Raw genomic sequence first — 17,935 nt, 5'->3', positions numbered from 1 at the left:
CATTGTCTGACTCCGGTTTGAACATAAAAGACAAAAAAATGTGTTAAAAAATTTCAGTGTTTGTGTGTGTGTGAGGTAAAAGGACAAAAGCTCTTGAAGGTCCGCCCCCTGTGCCGGGAGCAGCAGCTCATTTGCATTTAAAGGGACAGACACAAAACGGTGTGTTTTTGCTCACCCTCAAAAAGTGACGATTTTAACATGATATATAAAAATATCTGTGGGGTATTTTGAGCTAAAACTTCACACACACACTCTGGGGACATCAGAGACTTATCTTACATATTGTGAAAAGGGCATTATACCACCGCTTTAATGTTCTGCTGTGGTTCTCATAAGGGTTCGTTGTTCTTTGTGTCGTCAGATCGGTCGGCGCAGGACTCAACTCTCCTGCCAAGACCAACTCCATGGAAAAAAAACTGCACATCAAAAGCAAAGAACTGCAAGACACTCAAGACAAATGTCACAAGGTAAGAGCGCAGAGGTTTTAGGGGTGTGCGATATGTAGTCTATGACTATATTGTAATGGTTTTTGTAACGATGTGGAAGCTGATTATCTCATTTTGCAAAGCAAAAAACAGTAGAATTAGATCCTGAAATGCAATATATGGGGCAAAAAATGGCCTTGTATGATTGTTTTGTCCTATATTTCTTTATGATACGTTTAATCAATATCACACAAGCAAGTGGACTGTTTTTCCAGAATATCAACACTATTTTCAAATGTGATTTTTCTATATCAGTTAAATTTTTACATTTTAGTCACAATATTTTTCTGTTTTTGCTTTATTTTCGGCAATGGAAATAAGTTTCAAACAACTGCAACCGAAGCAGTGCAACTGAGTGGTGAATCATTACTGAATGAGTCAGCTGTGTGAAAGATTCGTTAGAGTGAACGATTCAATGACTCGCTCATCAAGAGAGAGTGAGCGACTAGCTAAAACTCGGGTTTTAGTTTCATATTTAAAGTATTCTTTCCTTTTTAAAAAGACGTTTCATATATTTTGATTTTCAAAATATTAATTTGCTGTGTAAATGCTGCATTAGATGCAGCTTTTGTACCACTTCTGCAGTGCAAAAATATACTTGTTGATACTGATTTTATTTGATTGGTGTATATAGTGTCGTCTTATTCCAGTTGAATTTGATTAAATGCAAGAATTTGACATGATGCATGTATCTAATAAGGTTAGAAAAATGGCCGTATAAAGGTAAAAAATGCCCCTGCAAATCAATTCCTAAAAAATTCAATTAGTTCAATTTAAATGTTTACATGTTCAGTTTATATATTTTTTTTAAATTAGTTTAAGAATATGGAGTCATCTGTCCACGACACAAAAGCACACTAAGTAAAATATTGTGTAATTATCCTTATCGACAAAATACCAAACAATATTTCGATGCTGAATTGTTTTGTTAGCATCACACACGCCTAGCCTGAATGAACACACTGAGATAATAACTGGAATATTCCCAGTTAAATCCAAGCTAAACTGGGAAAACACAAATCATGTGTGCAGTCATACACGTTCAGTGGAGAATTGTTTGTTTTTATTTTATTTGAAATGGACATTGCTATACATTGGACGCACCAATGCGTTTGCTTGGGTGTGTTAGCATGCTAATTGTATGAAATACAGTTTCTAAAGTGTCGCCAGTTTGTGTTGGCAGAGGTTTACGTGTCTGTCATGCACAGGTTGTGTTGTGTAATCCGAGCGCTGCTGTAAAATGCATTTAGACCTGGTGCTTGTGTTTGTGGCCGCTCAGATGGAGCAGGAGATCTCGCGGTTTCAGCGTAAGATGACTGACCTGGAGTCCGTCCTCCAGCAGAAGGATGTGGAGCTCAAAGCCTCCGAGACCCAGAGGAGCATCCTCGAACAGGACCTGGCCACCTACATCACCGAATGCAGCGTGAGTGGAGGACGTCTCAATAGCTGTGCTCTTATGTGAATTGTGGGATATTGCATAATTTAAAAAAAATAAAACGTGCATAAAAATAGCATGGTCTTAAATAAGGTGAATCCTTTTTTTTTATTCGGTAAAAACACATAAACTACGATAGAAACACATTTACTGAAGAAATTCCTGGATGCACATGTGACTTAAAGGGATAGTTCACTTTAAAATTAAAATTCTGTCATCATTTACTCACCCTCAAGTTGTTTCAAACCTGTATTAATTTATTTCTTCTGCTGAACACAAAGAAAGATATTTTGAAGAATGTCAGTAACCAAACAGTAGTCTGTACCCATTGACTTCCATAGTATTTTCATTTCCTGAGTAAATGATGACAGAATTTAAATTTTAAAGTGAACTATCCCTTTAAAGGATTAGTTCACTTTAAAAAAAACTTTTGCTGATAATTTCCTCACCCCGATGTCATCCCAGATGTCCATGTCTTTCTTTCTTCAGTCGAAAAGAAATGAAGGTTTTTGATGAACACATTTCTCCATATAATGGACGTCAATGGGCCCCAAACGGGTCAAGGTCCAGATGACAGTGTCAGCGCCGCTTCAACGGGCTTTAAACGACACCAGACGATGAATACGGGTCTGATCTAGCGAAACCATCGTCATTTCAAACATAAATAAAAATGTTTAAGTTTTATAAGCACAAGCGCTCGCCTTGCTCTGTTCTGTGATGCGCGTTCGTGACGTCACGTAATACGCAGTTACGGTGTAAAGGTCACGCTTGACGAGTCAGTGTTTACAGATGTGCGGAAGGAGGACCATACACACATATTCAAATGTCTGTGTGTCAGTTTATCGTTTAAAATGCCCATCTCGTGTGTGTATCCTGGTGTTGGAATATTAAAAAGCCTAAAAGAACATTTTCGTCAGGACAGAAATTTTTTACTTTTCACAGAAGCGTGACCTTTACACCTTTACAAGTTTTTTTTTTTTAAAGTGAACTAATCCTTTAATAGATCATGTGATTGATTGGATAACTGGACTAACCAACGGACCAATCGCATCACACGCCACATGATCTTTTCAATTTTGGAAATAAAACAAAGATTATTGAAGTATGTTTTAGGAGTTTTTCAACACTGGTTTTCTACTTCAAAATGTCTCCTTTAGTTCAATGTGTGGTGAGGCCTGTTCACACTGATAACTATATCTTCCCCGCCCGCAGACGGTGCATAACATCTGAATTGGTCTAATTTGAGAAGTATTAAAGCTGACAAATCTGTTAGTTGGTCAGAAAGGTCCACCGTGTTTGGCCCAGGAGTGTCTGACAGCAGGACTTTATCAGTACACACTCTTTGATGGGCGTATCTATTGTTTTATATCTAGAACAGCAACACTGACTGGATCATATCTGCGGTGCTCTTGATGTCCCGGCTCTAATGCACATGCTCTCACTGATAAAACACTCTTGGCAGTTTTTGTTCTGACCTTGCGTTCCAGCAACTGCTGCATCTCAACATAACAGACGTGTGTGTGTGTGTGTGTGTAGAGTCTGAAGCGCAGTCTGGAACAGGCTCGTGTCGAGGTGTCACAGGAAGATGATAAAGCTCTCCAGCTCCTCCATGACATCAGAGAACAGAGCAACAAACTCCAGGAGATCAAGGAGCAGGTGAACAAACTCACTTCTGTGTGTGTGTGTGTGTGTGTGTGTGTGTGTGTGTGTGTGTGTGTGTGTGTGTGTGTGTGTGTACGGGTGAAACTGGAAAAATGAGAATATGGTGCAAAAGTTCATTTATTTCAGCTTAAAAGGTGAAACTAATATACAGTGCTATGCATAAGTTTAGACACCCATGCTAAAGTTGACTAAAAAGAGGAATAAAAAATCATCTTTTGGAAATTGAACTTAATGCCTTAATTTAAAAAAATAGGAAAAATCCAACCTTTAAGGACACCAATTTTCTTTGTGAATGAATAATGTATCGTAAATAAATAAATGTTCTTCCTTAAAATGCAGGGTGCATAAGTTTGGACACCCCTATGTTAAATTCCCATAGAGGCAGGCAGATTTTTATTTTTAAAGGCCAGTTACTTCATGGATTCAGGATACTCTGCATCCTGATAAAGTTCCCTTGGCCTCTGGAATTAAAATAGCCCCACATCATCACATACCCTTCACCATACCTGGAGATTGGCATGGTTTTATTTCAGTTAGCCTAACAGCTGGTTTGATTTGCATTGAGAGATGATCTTATGGAAAGTACTCCATGCCAATCTCCAGGTATGGTGAAGGGTGTGTGATGATGTGGGGCTATTTTAATTCCAGAGGCCAAGGGAACTTTATCAGGATGCAGAGTATCCTGGATCCATGAAGTAACTGGCCTTTAAAAATAAAAATCTGCCTGCCTCTATGGGAATTTAACATAGGGATGTCCAAACTTATGCACCCTGCATTTTAAGGAAGAACATTTATTTATTTACGATACATTATTCATTCACAAAGAAAATTGGTGTCCTTAAAGGTTGGATTTTTCCTATTTTTTTAAATTAAGGCATTAAGTTCAATTTCCAAAAGATGATTTTTTATTCCTCTTTTTAGTCAACTTTAGCATGGGTGTCTAAACTTATGCATAGCACTGTATTATATAGACTCATTACATGCAAAGTGAGATATTTCAAGCCTTTATTTGTTATAATTTTGATGATTATGGATTACAGTTTATGATTATGAAAACCCCAAATTCTAAATTAGAATATTGTGAAAAGGTTTTCATAAGCTTTTAAGTTGAATTACTGAAATCTGAAGTCTGTATATTTCCTACCTGTTAGACAGGTAAATATGACATTTATTGTGAGTTTATGTGAGGATTGTTTTAAGTTTGTTAAAAAGTTTTTTTTTTTAAGCCTAATAAATGTAAAAAAAAATGGATAGCTTTCAATTACACTGTAATGTTGAAGGCTAAAATTAATGTTTAAAATTCGGGGTAAAATCATTTTCATCGAGACATCAGCAGCAGTTTTAGTTTCAGTGACCTCTTCATATAAAGATGCTGTTAAACAAGCTTTTAACATATACTGTCTTTATGTTGTTTCTACATTAATTTGGAGATTAACTGAAATTATTACATTATAAAATAGGCTATATAAACTTATAAAAACGTATAAACTTATAAAAACGTATAAACTTATAAAAACGTATAAACTTATAAAAACGTATAAACTTAGAAAACGTAAGTGTATTTAATTGCGATTAATCACTATTATCCATTGACAGCACTAATAAATATATATATATATAGGCTGCATTTATTTGATCAAAATACAGTAAAAATCTGAAAATATTACAATTTAAAATAAGTTATCCATGTGAATATAATGTAAAATGTAATTTATTCCTGTGATCAAAACTGTATTTTCATCATCATTACTCCAGTCTTCATTAGAGCTGCACGATTATGGATGAATTGAGAATTAAATTTTTTATTTCAAACAGAAATCACGATTCTCCCATGATTTTGAACAAAATGATTTTTTTGATTATAGATTTTTAACATTTACTAGAGGTTCTGATTAAATGTTAATTGCTGGAGTCTATTTAACATTTTTAATTCATCTAAATTAATATATATATATTTTAAAAAAATCAGGTTGAGTGATTCAATTCACCTTTGGCTAAGCCCCGCCCCCCCTTAGTTACTGTTGCTACGTCCGTCAACTTCATCTGGGCTCTGGTTTGGTATCAACATGGCTTATGCTGTGACGCTCTTCCTGCTGACATTTGATCAAACTTTTATAAAGCAGCAAATAAAGTGTCCGATAGAAGTAGGCAGAAGCGGCTGCAGTGTGCGTTCGAAGGCTTTATTCAAGACATAAACGCAAGCAACAACAAGATCCAAATAGAGGCAAAAGCATAACGGTCACAGTCAAGACATGAACCACCGCATCATATCCTGATGGAGACGGAGACTGGGACTCACAATATCAGGAGCAACACTGTTCATGCAGAGCTGGTCTCTGTTCACTTCTATAATCGTTATTACAAAGCAAACGGACTACGCCAGTATAAAGTTGTGTTTATTAGCAGCGTGTGCTAGCGTATCAACAATTAGGGTAGAGAACCGAAATCATAACCTAAACCAGCATAAAACTGTCTAACTAGTGTAACTCACAGTACGGTTAAAAGCTAAAGTGTGTTGTTGATCTTGAGGGGTTTCGCTGACTGAGGACGTCCACACAGTTTAATCCAAAGACGACACTTGTCAGGACTTGACTTCGGTTTTGGGAAGGGAAAAACGGACCCCCCCTCCAGCCTCTCTGGGAAACGCGTATCTGTGTTACTAACGCCCCAGACACAACGCTTAACCATATTTCTGATAAAACTACGACGGTAATAGCCTGCCGACACCAAACATATGAGACGCCGGTGTTAAAGTCAATGGAGCGCTGTGAAGAAGTGTCGGACCGCTGTGGAGCTCGTTCTCGGCTGCGCTGTGATTGGTCAGTCTACATTCTAGGGCGTGGCTTAGCCAAAGGCAAATTAAAGACTCAAAGACTTGTTTCATTAATGGATGAATCAGTTTGAGCAAATCTCTTGAATGAATGATTCAATGACAAATACATTTTTTTAAGTAACTTGTCGCCACCTACTGGTGTAACGATGCAATTAAAACATTCAATCCTTGCTGAATAAAAGTGTTTTCCTTCTTTCTGACGTACCCAATCTGTTGAATGGCAGTGTAACACGGTTTCCACAAGAATATGACGCAGCGCAACTGTTTTCAACTTTGATAATCCGAACTTGAGCAGCAAATCAGCATATTATATGAACTCCGCATCCGTCCGAGTGCTTCCGGCGGGATCTCCATTATCTCGACTTTATTAGCCATTCATTTGCAGAAGCTCATCCTGTAATTGAGGACTCGCTGAGGAGGCTCTTCTGAACGCCAGCTAATCGCTAATCATCACACATCATTAACTTCTTCTGTAGCTTTTCCCACAGTGTTTCTCGGAGGATTTTGGATTTTGTCCCCATAATGTAGGGTTTACCAGGACACACACACACACACACACTCACACACGCACAATCACTCACTCACTCACTCACTCACTCTCACACACACACACACACACACACTCACACACGCACAATCACTCACTCACTCACACACACACACACACACACTCTCACACACACACACACGCACAATAACTCACTCACTCTCACACACACCCGCGCACAATCACACACTCACTCTCTCACACACACACACACACATTCACACACACACACACACACACACACACGCACAATCACACACTCACTCTCTCACACACACACTCACTCAATCTCTCACACACACACCAGCAAATCGCTAATCATCACACATCATTAAGTTCTTCCGTGTAGCTTTTCCTCAGTGTTTCCTGGTTTATTGGTGTTTCCTCTGCAATCAGTCGTGTGTTCAGTGTAATGTCCTGTCAGTGATTGAGTGATGAAGAGACACTTCTTTACCTGATCATACACTCGTGATGTTATGTTTACTCTGCATATGAAGTGTATTATTATGCCAGAATGGGTTTTCTTATGGGACATAATCTCAGTTGAAAGGCAAACGCGCTGTCTTGAGTCCCAGTGTTTCCGTGTGTGTGCATGAACATGAGCTCAAGGCATTATGGGGAATAATATTTCACTCACTGAACTAGAAGCAAGAATCAGTGTGTAATCCTGTGCTGGAGAACATGTCTTGAGCTGGTCTTAAACCCCGAGCATGCTGGGATCTCAAAAAGGCTTTGTCACAAACTGGCGGGAGTTTGATCTATTCTTGTGTGGAAATTCTCCAGATCAGTTTAAAATCTTCTGTATACGTGTATGTATCAACACACACACACACACACACACACACACACACACTACTGTAAAGCTTCTGTTAGTATTTATAAGCACGCTAGACACTTTGTTCTCGATATGTTGAAGTAATTAAGTGTCATCCTGCTTGACGTCTCAGCAGATCTCATCCAGATCACGATCAATAACACACACACACACACACACACACACAACCACACACACTAGAGCTGCACAATTAATCGTTAGATGATCAAGATCTTGATTCAAACACCCTCACAATCTTATTCCTAAATGAGAATGAGTATCAATATTTCTGTATACAATCATTCATATTATCTCAGAAGTGCTGGGATTGTCTCATTAAATATGCACAATTTTGCATATATTTTCGGTAGATAGATCTGAACATATGATAAAGCCAGGTGCAAAATTCTTTTTTCATTTTGATTACACACAAGATGTTCAGAGGGATTTCAGGATATATGCTTTCATTACCTGGGAAATCTAAATATACTGTCCATAGCCTTAAAAAATCCATTTTCGCCATATTTTTTAAATTAAAATCTCACATAAATCAGGCCAGGAATGATTTATTAACAAATCCCTCTGAACATATCTTCAGAATACTGCTAAGTGTGTAACTGGAGAGTTTGGTGTACATCGGCTGAGATGTTTCTACTGGAGAATGACAAAAAACTCATTTTGAGAAAAAGGCATTTAAAGATTTGTAATGTAAAAATTCATACTTTTTTAGTGGAAACAACTATTTACTGACACAATATCTTATCAAATCATTAGCAACAACAATACACACCACCTAAATCACATCAAAACTTATAAACAGCATTTATGGCCTTTAACTGAGCAGAAAAACAGTCAAAAACACACATCTGAATGTCAGAGCGCGTCACGTGATGCATCTGCACCAATCACGGTGTCAGAAATTGACATCAGCCAATGAGATTTCGCTTTTAGGGTTAAATGCCCATTATACTTTCACGATTGGTTGCTGATTAAAAGGAAATGACCATATTTGGATCCGACAGCATTGTACAGAAGAGAGAGAGCTTTACAGCGGTGTGTGAGATTAAAGGAAGACAGATCGCGGAGCAGCGGATGATTAAGAACGCCAACTTTTGTTGAATTTATGAGAAATCTACAGACGCAAACAGACAAAGTTAGTAAAATAAAGACCTAAATGTGTATTTTTGAGTTTTTTTTCACCACAAGTCTGAAAGACGACCAAAATCTCAAAATTGACCAGTGAAAAAAAAAACAGTTTTTGCCTGCCGTGTCTCGCCTTAAACCGTGAACTTTGCACGTAATTTCGTACTTCAGTGCAGGCCTACTGTGGAATGACAATAAAGAACTCTTGACCCTGATATTCAACCACTTGTTTTAACTATATTCATAGTTTTTAACAATAAATAGATGCAAATAGTTAATAAACTGTCATGAGTTTTTTCCAATGAAGTAATTATTACATTTAGTTTATTATTTTGTTTTTGTTAAAAATCCAAATGGATGGGAATTTTATATGCATGGCCTAAATATATATTTTCCTGAGTGCGCTTGCAGTCTCTTAGTTTAATGCATTATATCCAGTCTACTGTGTGATATCTTCAGGGCGCATAACTCATTGATATCAAGATTTTCTACATTTTAAATAAATGCATTTGACAAATCTGATTATTTACATAAAATCAATTTAATGCAAATAGTTAAAAACATTTTTTTTAATGATTTTGTCATGTCTTTGAGTGAGGTAATCATAACATTTATTTTACTGTTTTTTGTTTTGTTTTATCCAAATGGATGGAAATTTGATATGCATAAATCTTAAAGTGCACCTGCAGTCTCATAGTTTAATGCGTTATATCCAGTCTAGTGTGTAGAAGTGTGATATTTCAGGGCGCATATTTCACTGATGTCTGTCGTTTAATAGTCATATTTTCCATTAAGGATCTTTAAATGATGGACTTTCAGTCACAGTCCCTCTGAACAAGCACCTATATCATGCAATCCTGTAATTCGGCATCTAAATCGTCGTTTGTGTGTTAAATGTCTCCTTTGAGAGTGAGTGAAACGCAGAAACTCTCAGTTTGACTGAAATGACTGCGTTCAGAGGTTTTCCTCTCTGGCCCACAATTAACCCCGTAAGACCCGCCGGCTTCAGAGAGCATCTCAGCCAGTCATCATTCACATTATATCTCAGTCACTCTCTGACTCCTCAATGCATCTCACTCGCTCAGACCCTCATTAACCCGTCCGGCTGCTGTCAGCGGGGCTGTTCTCAGAGCGCTGGAGGAGCACAAACACACGTGCACGTTTACTGTTGCTCTTAATAGCCAGGGTTATTATCATTCTGTTACGCTGAACATGCATTTTATGAAATACACTGAAAAAATGCTTTTCTTACTCAGTATTTTATTTTTTGTTTCCAGTCCAAATATCGAAACAAAACAATGTTAATTCAAACAGAAACAAGATTAATTTTCTGACCCCATTGACAGATCATTTAGCTTGTTTTAAGCAACAACTCACTTCATTTTTATTTATTTTCTTAGAAAACAAGATGTAATATCTTATGGTATTTTACTACTTTAGTAAATGCATCTTGATTTAAGAATTATTTGATATTTGGACTGAAAACAAGACAAAAATACTGAGTGAGAAGCATTTTTTTGCAATGTACGACTTCATCTATTTGAGCTGATGTTTATCTGTGTGTGTGTGTGTGTGAGTGTGTTTGTGAGCATATGTGTGAGTGTAAACGTACTGAACATGCATGAACTTCATATTTGAGCTGATGTTTCTCGGTGTGTGTTTGTGTGTGTGTGAGTGAGTGTGTTTGTGAGCATGTGTGCGAGTGTGTAAACGTACTGAACATGTGTGAACTTCATATTTGAGCTGATGTTTCTCTGTGTGTGTGTTTGTGAGTGTGTAAACGTACTGAATTTGCATGAACTTCATATTTGAGCTGATGTTTCTCTGTGAGTGCGTGCGAGTGTGTGTGTGTGTGTGTGTGTTTGTGAGTGTGTAAACGTACTGAACATGCGTGAACTTCATATTTGAGCTGATGTTTCTCTGTGAGTGCGTGCGAGTATGTGTGTGTGTGTGTGTGTGTGTGTAAACGTACTGAACATGCATGAACTTCATATTTGAGTTGATATTTCTCGGTGTGTGTTGACGTGTGTGTGTGTGTGCAGGAGTATCACGCTCAGCTGGAGGAGATGCAGGTGACCGTCAGACAGCTGGAGGAGGATCTTTCTGCCGCCCGCCGCCGAAGCGACCTGTACGAGACCGAGCTGAGAGAGTCACGGCAGACCAGCGAAGAGCTCAAGAGGAAAGCAGCCGAATACCAGCAGAGGATACAGAAGGTGTGTGTGTGTGTGCGCGAGTTTGTAATCAAGTGCTTGTGTGTGTGTGTACATGGTTCCCACGGGTCCTTGAAATCCTTGAAAGTTTGTAAATCTGAAAAAAAACAAAAAAACATTTAAGGCCCTGGAAAGTTTGTGAAAATAAGGAGGAAAGCAGCCGAATACCAGCAGAGTATAGTGTGTGTGTGTGTGTGTGTGTGTGTGTGTGTAGGGTTCCCACGGGTCCTTGAAAGTTTGTGAATCTGAAAAAAAAGAAGACATTCAAGGCCCTGGAAAGTTTGTGAAAATAAACACACACAGATACGGGTCCTTTTAAAAGTGCTTGAATTTTTTTGAGCAAGAAGTCTTCTGGATAAATGCCATATTATTCCCTCCGGTGCGCTAATGTGTTATTTCTTCAGCACTTCCTGGCCTATGCGCACTAGCTTGCTTGATTATCGTTAGTTACGTGCTTTTACGCATTACGTTAAGAGTTTCCCGCGCACGGACCTGGAAAGAGCTTGAAAGGTCCTTGAGTTTGACATTAACCGAGGTGTGGGAACCCTGGATTTATCACGAAATTCAAACAATACATTGAATGTGGCGTGACGGATCGCTGTAGCGCCTCAGTTCAAGCGACAGCGCTAGTCTTCCTCTTTACTAGTTACAGCAGCAAATAAACATCAGTGAACATCAGAAGGAAAAATGCAATAAAACTGACTGAAATCAATCATGTCTCAAGTAATCGATCAATCAGTGTTTCAACCGCAGAAACGCGTCAATAAAACAGCCGGAGAACGATGTCACTTAATGACGATTCTATTTTAGAAACGGAACTATTCGCCCACACACTGTTCTGATTGGCTGTGCACTCGCCGCGAGACTCCACCCACACGCTGTTCTGATTGGCTGTGCACTCGCCGCGAGACTCCGCCCACACACTGTCCTTATTGGCTGTGCACTTGCCGCGAGACTCCGCCCACACACTGTCCTGATTGGCTGTGCACTTGCCGCGAGACTCCGCCCACACACTGTCCTGATTGGCTGTGCACTTGCCGCGAGACTCTGCCCACACACTGTCCTGATTGGCTGTGCACTTGCCGCGAGACTCCGCCCACACACTGTCCTGATTGGCTGTGCACTTGCCGCGAGACTCCGCCCACACACTGTCCTGATTGGCTGTGCACTTGCCGCGAGACTCCACCCACACACTGTCCTGATTGGCTGTGCACTTGCCGCGAGACTCCGCCCACACACTGTCCTGATTGGCTGTGCACTCGCCGTGAGACTCTGCCCACACACTGTCCTGATTGGCTGTGCACTTGCCGCGAGACTCCGCCCACACACTGTACTGATTGGCTGTGCACTTGCCGCGAGACTCCGGCCACACACTGTTCTGATTGGCTGTGCATTCGGCGTGAGACTCCGCCCACACGCTGTTCTGATTGGCTGTGCACTCGCCGTGAGACTCTGCCCACACACTGTCCTGACTGGCTGTGCACTCGCCGCGAGACTCCGCCCACACACTGTTCTGACTGGCTGTGCACTCGCCGTGAGACTCTGCCCACACGCTGTCCTGATTGGCTGTGCACTCGCCGCGAGACTCTGCCCACACACTGTCCTGACTGGCTGTGCACTCGCCGCGAGACTCCGCCCACACACTGTCCTGATTGGCTGTGCACTCGCCGCGAGACTCCGCCCACACACTGTCCTGATTGGCTGTGCACTCGCCGCGAGACTCCGCCCACACACTGTCCTGATTGGCTGTGCACTCGCCGCGAGACTCCGCCCACACACTGTCCTGATTGGCTGTGCACTCGCCGCGAGACTCCGCCCACACACTGTCCTGATTGGCTGTGCACTTGCCCTGAGACTCCGCCCACACACTGTCCTGATTGGCTGTGCACTCGCCGCGAGACTCTGCCCACACACTGTCCTGATTGGCTGTGCACTCGCCGCGAGACTCCGCCCACACACTGTCCTGATTGGCTGTGCACTCGCCGCGAGACTCCGCCCACACGCTGTTCTGATTGGCTGTGGGTTTTGATTGATTTTGACGCATCTCGCAGTCGCGTCTAGTGTGGACAGACACATTATTTGTCGCTGGATCTTATCGCATCGCGTCTGGTTACGACACATATTTAGTCTATCTATCTATATATCTATATATATTTACATAGACTGAATTTATGTCGCTCATGATTATAAAATAATTTTCATCTGCATCTTTTGAAATTTTAAGAAAAAAGTTTTGTAGGAAATTATATATTGTGCATATGTCTGAATTCCTTTACAAAAGAAAGATATTTGTAATAGACTGGAGCTCAAAGGCGTGTCAGGATTACATCTGGACCAAGAAGAAGTGCAAATATAAGAACTTTCATTTGTCACATATTTTGATCACTAAATCGTTCCCAGACTTGCATGAGTTATTTGAGTAATCTGCATGAGAACAACAGACGGAATATAGAACGAGTGGGAGAGTCCAGACGTGTGACTGTGTGTGAGACTGATCGTGTGTGTGTGTGTGTGTACTAAAGTACTTGGTCACTGTACAGCTGTCTAGATATTGGAAGAACCATTTTTGGTCCACACACACACACACACACACACACACACACACACACACACACACACACACACACACACACACACTCTCTCTCACAGATTTATTATATTGCTGAAATTGAATGAATTTATTAAATTACTCAGAAAATGCTGACGTGTCGTTTATGGTCCTGTCGTGTGTTGTGTGTGTTCAGGCGAAGGAGCAGGGGAAAGCGGAGGTGGAGGAGCTGCTCTCTAAACTCGACAAGGTACAAATCACCAGCAAACACACGAGCACTGAAGTACAGCAGAAATCTGTCGGTGTCTCTCTAAATTAATAATAAGTGCACAGTCTCAATCATTCATCCGTCATCAGATTCGACTCGGGCGACTGTAAGCGTCCTCTCCTCTGACGGACTGGACGTCCCTGTGGGCTTTATTTCAGCTTTACTGAGCGTTTAAACCGATCTCGTGATGCCAGTCCACAGAGCCGTCACAGTAAGATCATACTGCCGCTAATTTATTATTATTATTATTAATAATAAACCAGCACATTTCCCAGGGTGATGCAAGACCTGGAAATATCAGGTTTAAAGTTTAAATTTGAGATTTCTAGACCTCCAAAAACACAAAAAAATAATAATATAATCTTTAATTCATGGAGTGTGTGTGTGTGTGTGTTTGTTCATTCTCAATGATGCCCACTTCGCTCTTCATACTGGAATCTCTCTCTGGTCAAGTAGTTTAATTTTGAGAGGACACTCTTCTGCATGAATAAATGTTTTTATAAAATGTGATGATAAGCTCATCTATTAATAGTAGTTTACCAATAACATGGCACTTGACCTAATAACTTTTTTTTTAGGGTTTATTATTATTATTATATATATATATTTTTATATTTTGTTTTATTTTCCATCTTGGGCCATATACAGGGAAAGCTCATTTTATTTTATATATTTTATTGTTTAATGTAATGTTTTATTTTATTATATTAAATTCATTTAATTCTTTTTTAATTGATGTTTTATTTTGTTATTTTATTTTCCATCTCATATACAGAGAAAGCCTCGACAGGCGTCCTGTCCATCTCGCTTTTTAAAATTTATATCATATATATTTATGTATTTTTTATTTTTGCCAATAATAAATAAATATACAATAATGCATGATATAGTGAGCGATATGTCACACACACCGGTAGTTTTAGACACTTCACTGTGATCATCTCTATAGTTTCCTCGCCGTCCTGGTGCTAAACGTCTCTTTGAACCCGTCGTGTGTCTCCGTCAATGACTTAACATGCGCCGACGTTTAATTTCCTGTAATTACTCGCTCGTCTGCTGTGATCGCCACAGTGTGTGCAATAAGAGTGTCTTCATGAGGACTCTGTGTTTCAGACAAACGGCGAACAGCAGCTGAAGATCCAGGAGCTGCAGGACAAACTCTCAAAGGTACGTGTGTCTTCTCATTCATTCAATTACATGTACATGTAATATTACAGTTTAAAACCGCTCTGCAATGTGAATATATAGTAAAGTGTAATTTATTCCTGTGAATGTTCAGCATCATTACTCCAGTCTTCAGTGTCACATGATCCTTCAGGAATCAGTATTATATGATGAGCTGATGCTCAAGACACATTTATGATTATTATCAGTGTTAAAAACTGATATTTTTGTGGAAACTGTCATACGTTTTTATTTTTCAGGATTCTTAGATCAATAGAAAGTTCAAAAGAACAACATTTATTTGAAATAGAATATTTTGTAACATTATAAATGTCTTTACTGTCCGTTTAATGTGTCCTTGATGAACACAAGTATTAATGTCTTTAAAAAAATATGTATTTTGTACAGCAAATACTACCATGATCTATTTTACTTCAATGCATATTAGAATTACAGTGATGTGACCTCTGACCCCGCAGGCGGTGAAGGCGAGCACTGAAGCCACAGAGCTGCTGCAAAACATCCGTCAGGCCAAAGAGCGTCTGGAGCGAGAGCTGGAGCGTCTGCGCAGTAAATCTGACCCCAGCGACACACTGCGCAGACGCCTGCGAGAGACCGAGGTACAGCGCTCACGTCACACCAATCAGACTGGCGGCTCAAAGCCTTCATGTAAACGCCTTACTCGGCTCGATTGAGCCCGATCAGAATGAAACTTCGATCGGATTGAAAGGAGTGGGTTATTCCTTTTCTAATCCGAGTGAGAGAACATCCAAACACTTGATCGGATTGAAAACCGAAAGCACTGTGCATAGCGTAATGACGTGTATGATGTGTGGGTCGAGCTGTTCTGTTGATAGTGTCATATAAACGAGTGTCCCGTTATTATATAATCCTCTTCCTCTGCGTGTGTGAAGTGGAGCAGGACAACGGCCCACCAGTGCCCACCTGGTTTGGCCATTTTTACGGCGTGATCAATATAAGCAGCGGCTCATACGCTCGTCTGATTGACAGGTGATTTGACCAATCATACTTCGCCATCCGCCATTTTGTCTGACAAAGCAGTCAGGAGAGTTAGTAGATTAACGTTGGAGGATTTGAGCTTGAGAAGCGGAGTGTACTGACGTCTTTCCGCGGTTAAAACAACATTCCTTCTGATGTTCATTCATGTTTATTTGATGCTATAAATGAACTAGAAGGAAGAGATGATCGGTTCACGAGCGGCTTTAACTGAGCCACAAAACACTATTTATTGTTTAAATTTCTTTTAAAAAATGACCAAATTTGAAAGGTGAGACTTTGTTTAATATTAAAAGTAAGCTGGTCTGTCCAGTGTGTTGTCAGTGTCCTCTCTGCTCCGCGATGTGTTTTTCACTGCGTGAGAACATGGTGTGTGTGTTAGAGCGGCGTAGTTTGTCGGACATAGCGACAGTAACTAAGGGGGGCGGGTCTTTGCGAACGGTCAATTATGACCAGAAATGGATAAATATTAAGTCTGCTGTTTAAAACAAATAAAGAACTAATGTATGAGAATAATTATTATGCGCAAACGGCGGGAAACTCTGTATATTCGTGCATGTCAAAAAATCAACTCTGATTTGAAGCTGGTGACCTATAGACACACACATCAACCCGATCATGTTCAGCGTTCATGTCGACACTCATTCAGATTCATCAAATGGAATGAAGTCAGTCCGATTGAAACAAGTCATGCATGTGAACGTAGCCACTAACGCTTACTCAGATATACTATACTAACAGATCATGAATATTAAGCCTTGACAAGGCTGCTGGTGCATTGTGGGACTGATAGAAGAGAGAGTTAAAGCATCTGAGAAGCGAGTGACAGCGTTATCAGCTGATTCTGGATCTCACACTGGACAAATGTCTGATCACATGCGTTGCTCATTGTTAGTTAATGTTAACTAACGGGACCTTTTTGTAAAGTGGTGTCAAAATTGGTTTATTGACTTGCATGACAATTAGCCACATTTACTAAAACAATTTATTGATGTAATAAATCTGGATGTTTTAATTGTCAGTTTAAGTAATTGTCATATTCTCAGTAATGATTAGGTAATACTTTACAATAAGGTTCATTAGTTAACATGAACTAATAATGAACTGCACTTATACCGCATTTATTAATCTTTGTTAATGTTAATCTCAACTTTTACTAATACTTTATTAAAATCTTGTTAACATTAGTTAACGCACTGTGAACTAACATGAACATGACTGTATTTTTATTAACTAACATTAACAATGATTAATAAATACAGTAACACATGTATTGCTCATGGTAAGTTATGTTAGTTAATGCATTAACTAATGTTAACTAATGAACCTTATTGTAAAGTGTTACAAATGATTATTATTATTAGAGCTCATACTTTAATACAGTATTTTATTGCATTATATTATAAAATACTGCACACTTTTTATTTCGATATGCACACGTTTATTGTGTTCTCTTCTGCTCATCAAAGCTGCATTTATTTGATCTAAAATACAGTGAAAATGTGAAATATTATTATATTTTAAAATTTCTATTTTCTATGAGAATATACAGTAAAGTGTAATTTATTCCTGTGAATGTTCAGCATCATTACTCCAGTCTTCAGTGTCACATGATCCTTCAGAAATCAGTGTAATATGATGATCTGATGCTCATGAAACATTTGATATCAATGTTGAATTTTTTTTCCAGAATTGTTTGATGAATAGAAAGTAAAAAAAAAAAAAAATCTTTACTGTCACTTCCTTCATGAGTAAAAATATTAAATTCTTTCATAAAAATACTTTTGAGCAGTAGTGTATACTCTCATG

The 17,935-nt window shown here is 39.3% G+C and overlaps 1 protein-coding gene across 3 annotated transcripts in view; it reads left to right on the top strand.

The window, feature by feature from the left end:
- The window catches only part of cita (citron rho-interacting serine/threonine kinase a), a 138,704-nt gene that overhangs the window by 52,264 nt on the left and 68,505 nt on the right, over positions 1-17,935 (top strand). For all 3 annotated transcript variants that reach the window (XM_079608028.1, XM_079608029.1, XM_079608030.1), the window contains exons 11-17: positions 362-467; positions 1,765-1,908; positions 3,457-3,576; positions 10,962-11,132; positions 13,874-13,927; positions 15,059-15,112; positions 15,589-15,729. In XM_079608028.1, coding sequence (XP_079464154.1) covers positions 362-467; positions 1,765-1,908; positions 3,457-3,576; positions 10,962-11,132; positions 13,874-13,927; positions 15,059-15,112; positions 15,589-15,729 — 790 coding nt within the window. The remainder of the gene's footprint in view (positions 1-361; positions 468-1,764; positions 1,909-3,456; positions 3,577-10,961; positions 11,133-13,873; positions 13,928-15,058; positions 15,113-15,588; positions 15,730-17,935) is intronic.

This window comes from Phoxinus phoxinus (assembly GCF_949152265.1).
Source record: "Phoxinus phoxinus genome assembly, chromosome: 3".
NCBI lineage: Eukaryota > Metazoa > Chordata > Actinopteri > Cypriniformes > Leuciscidae > Phoxinus > Phoxinus phoxinus.
The sequence above is the reverse complement of the archived record's forward strand: the minus strand, read 5'-3'. Positions and strand labels throughout refer to the sequence as shown.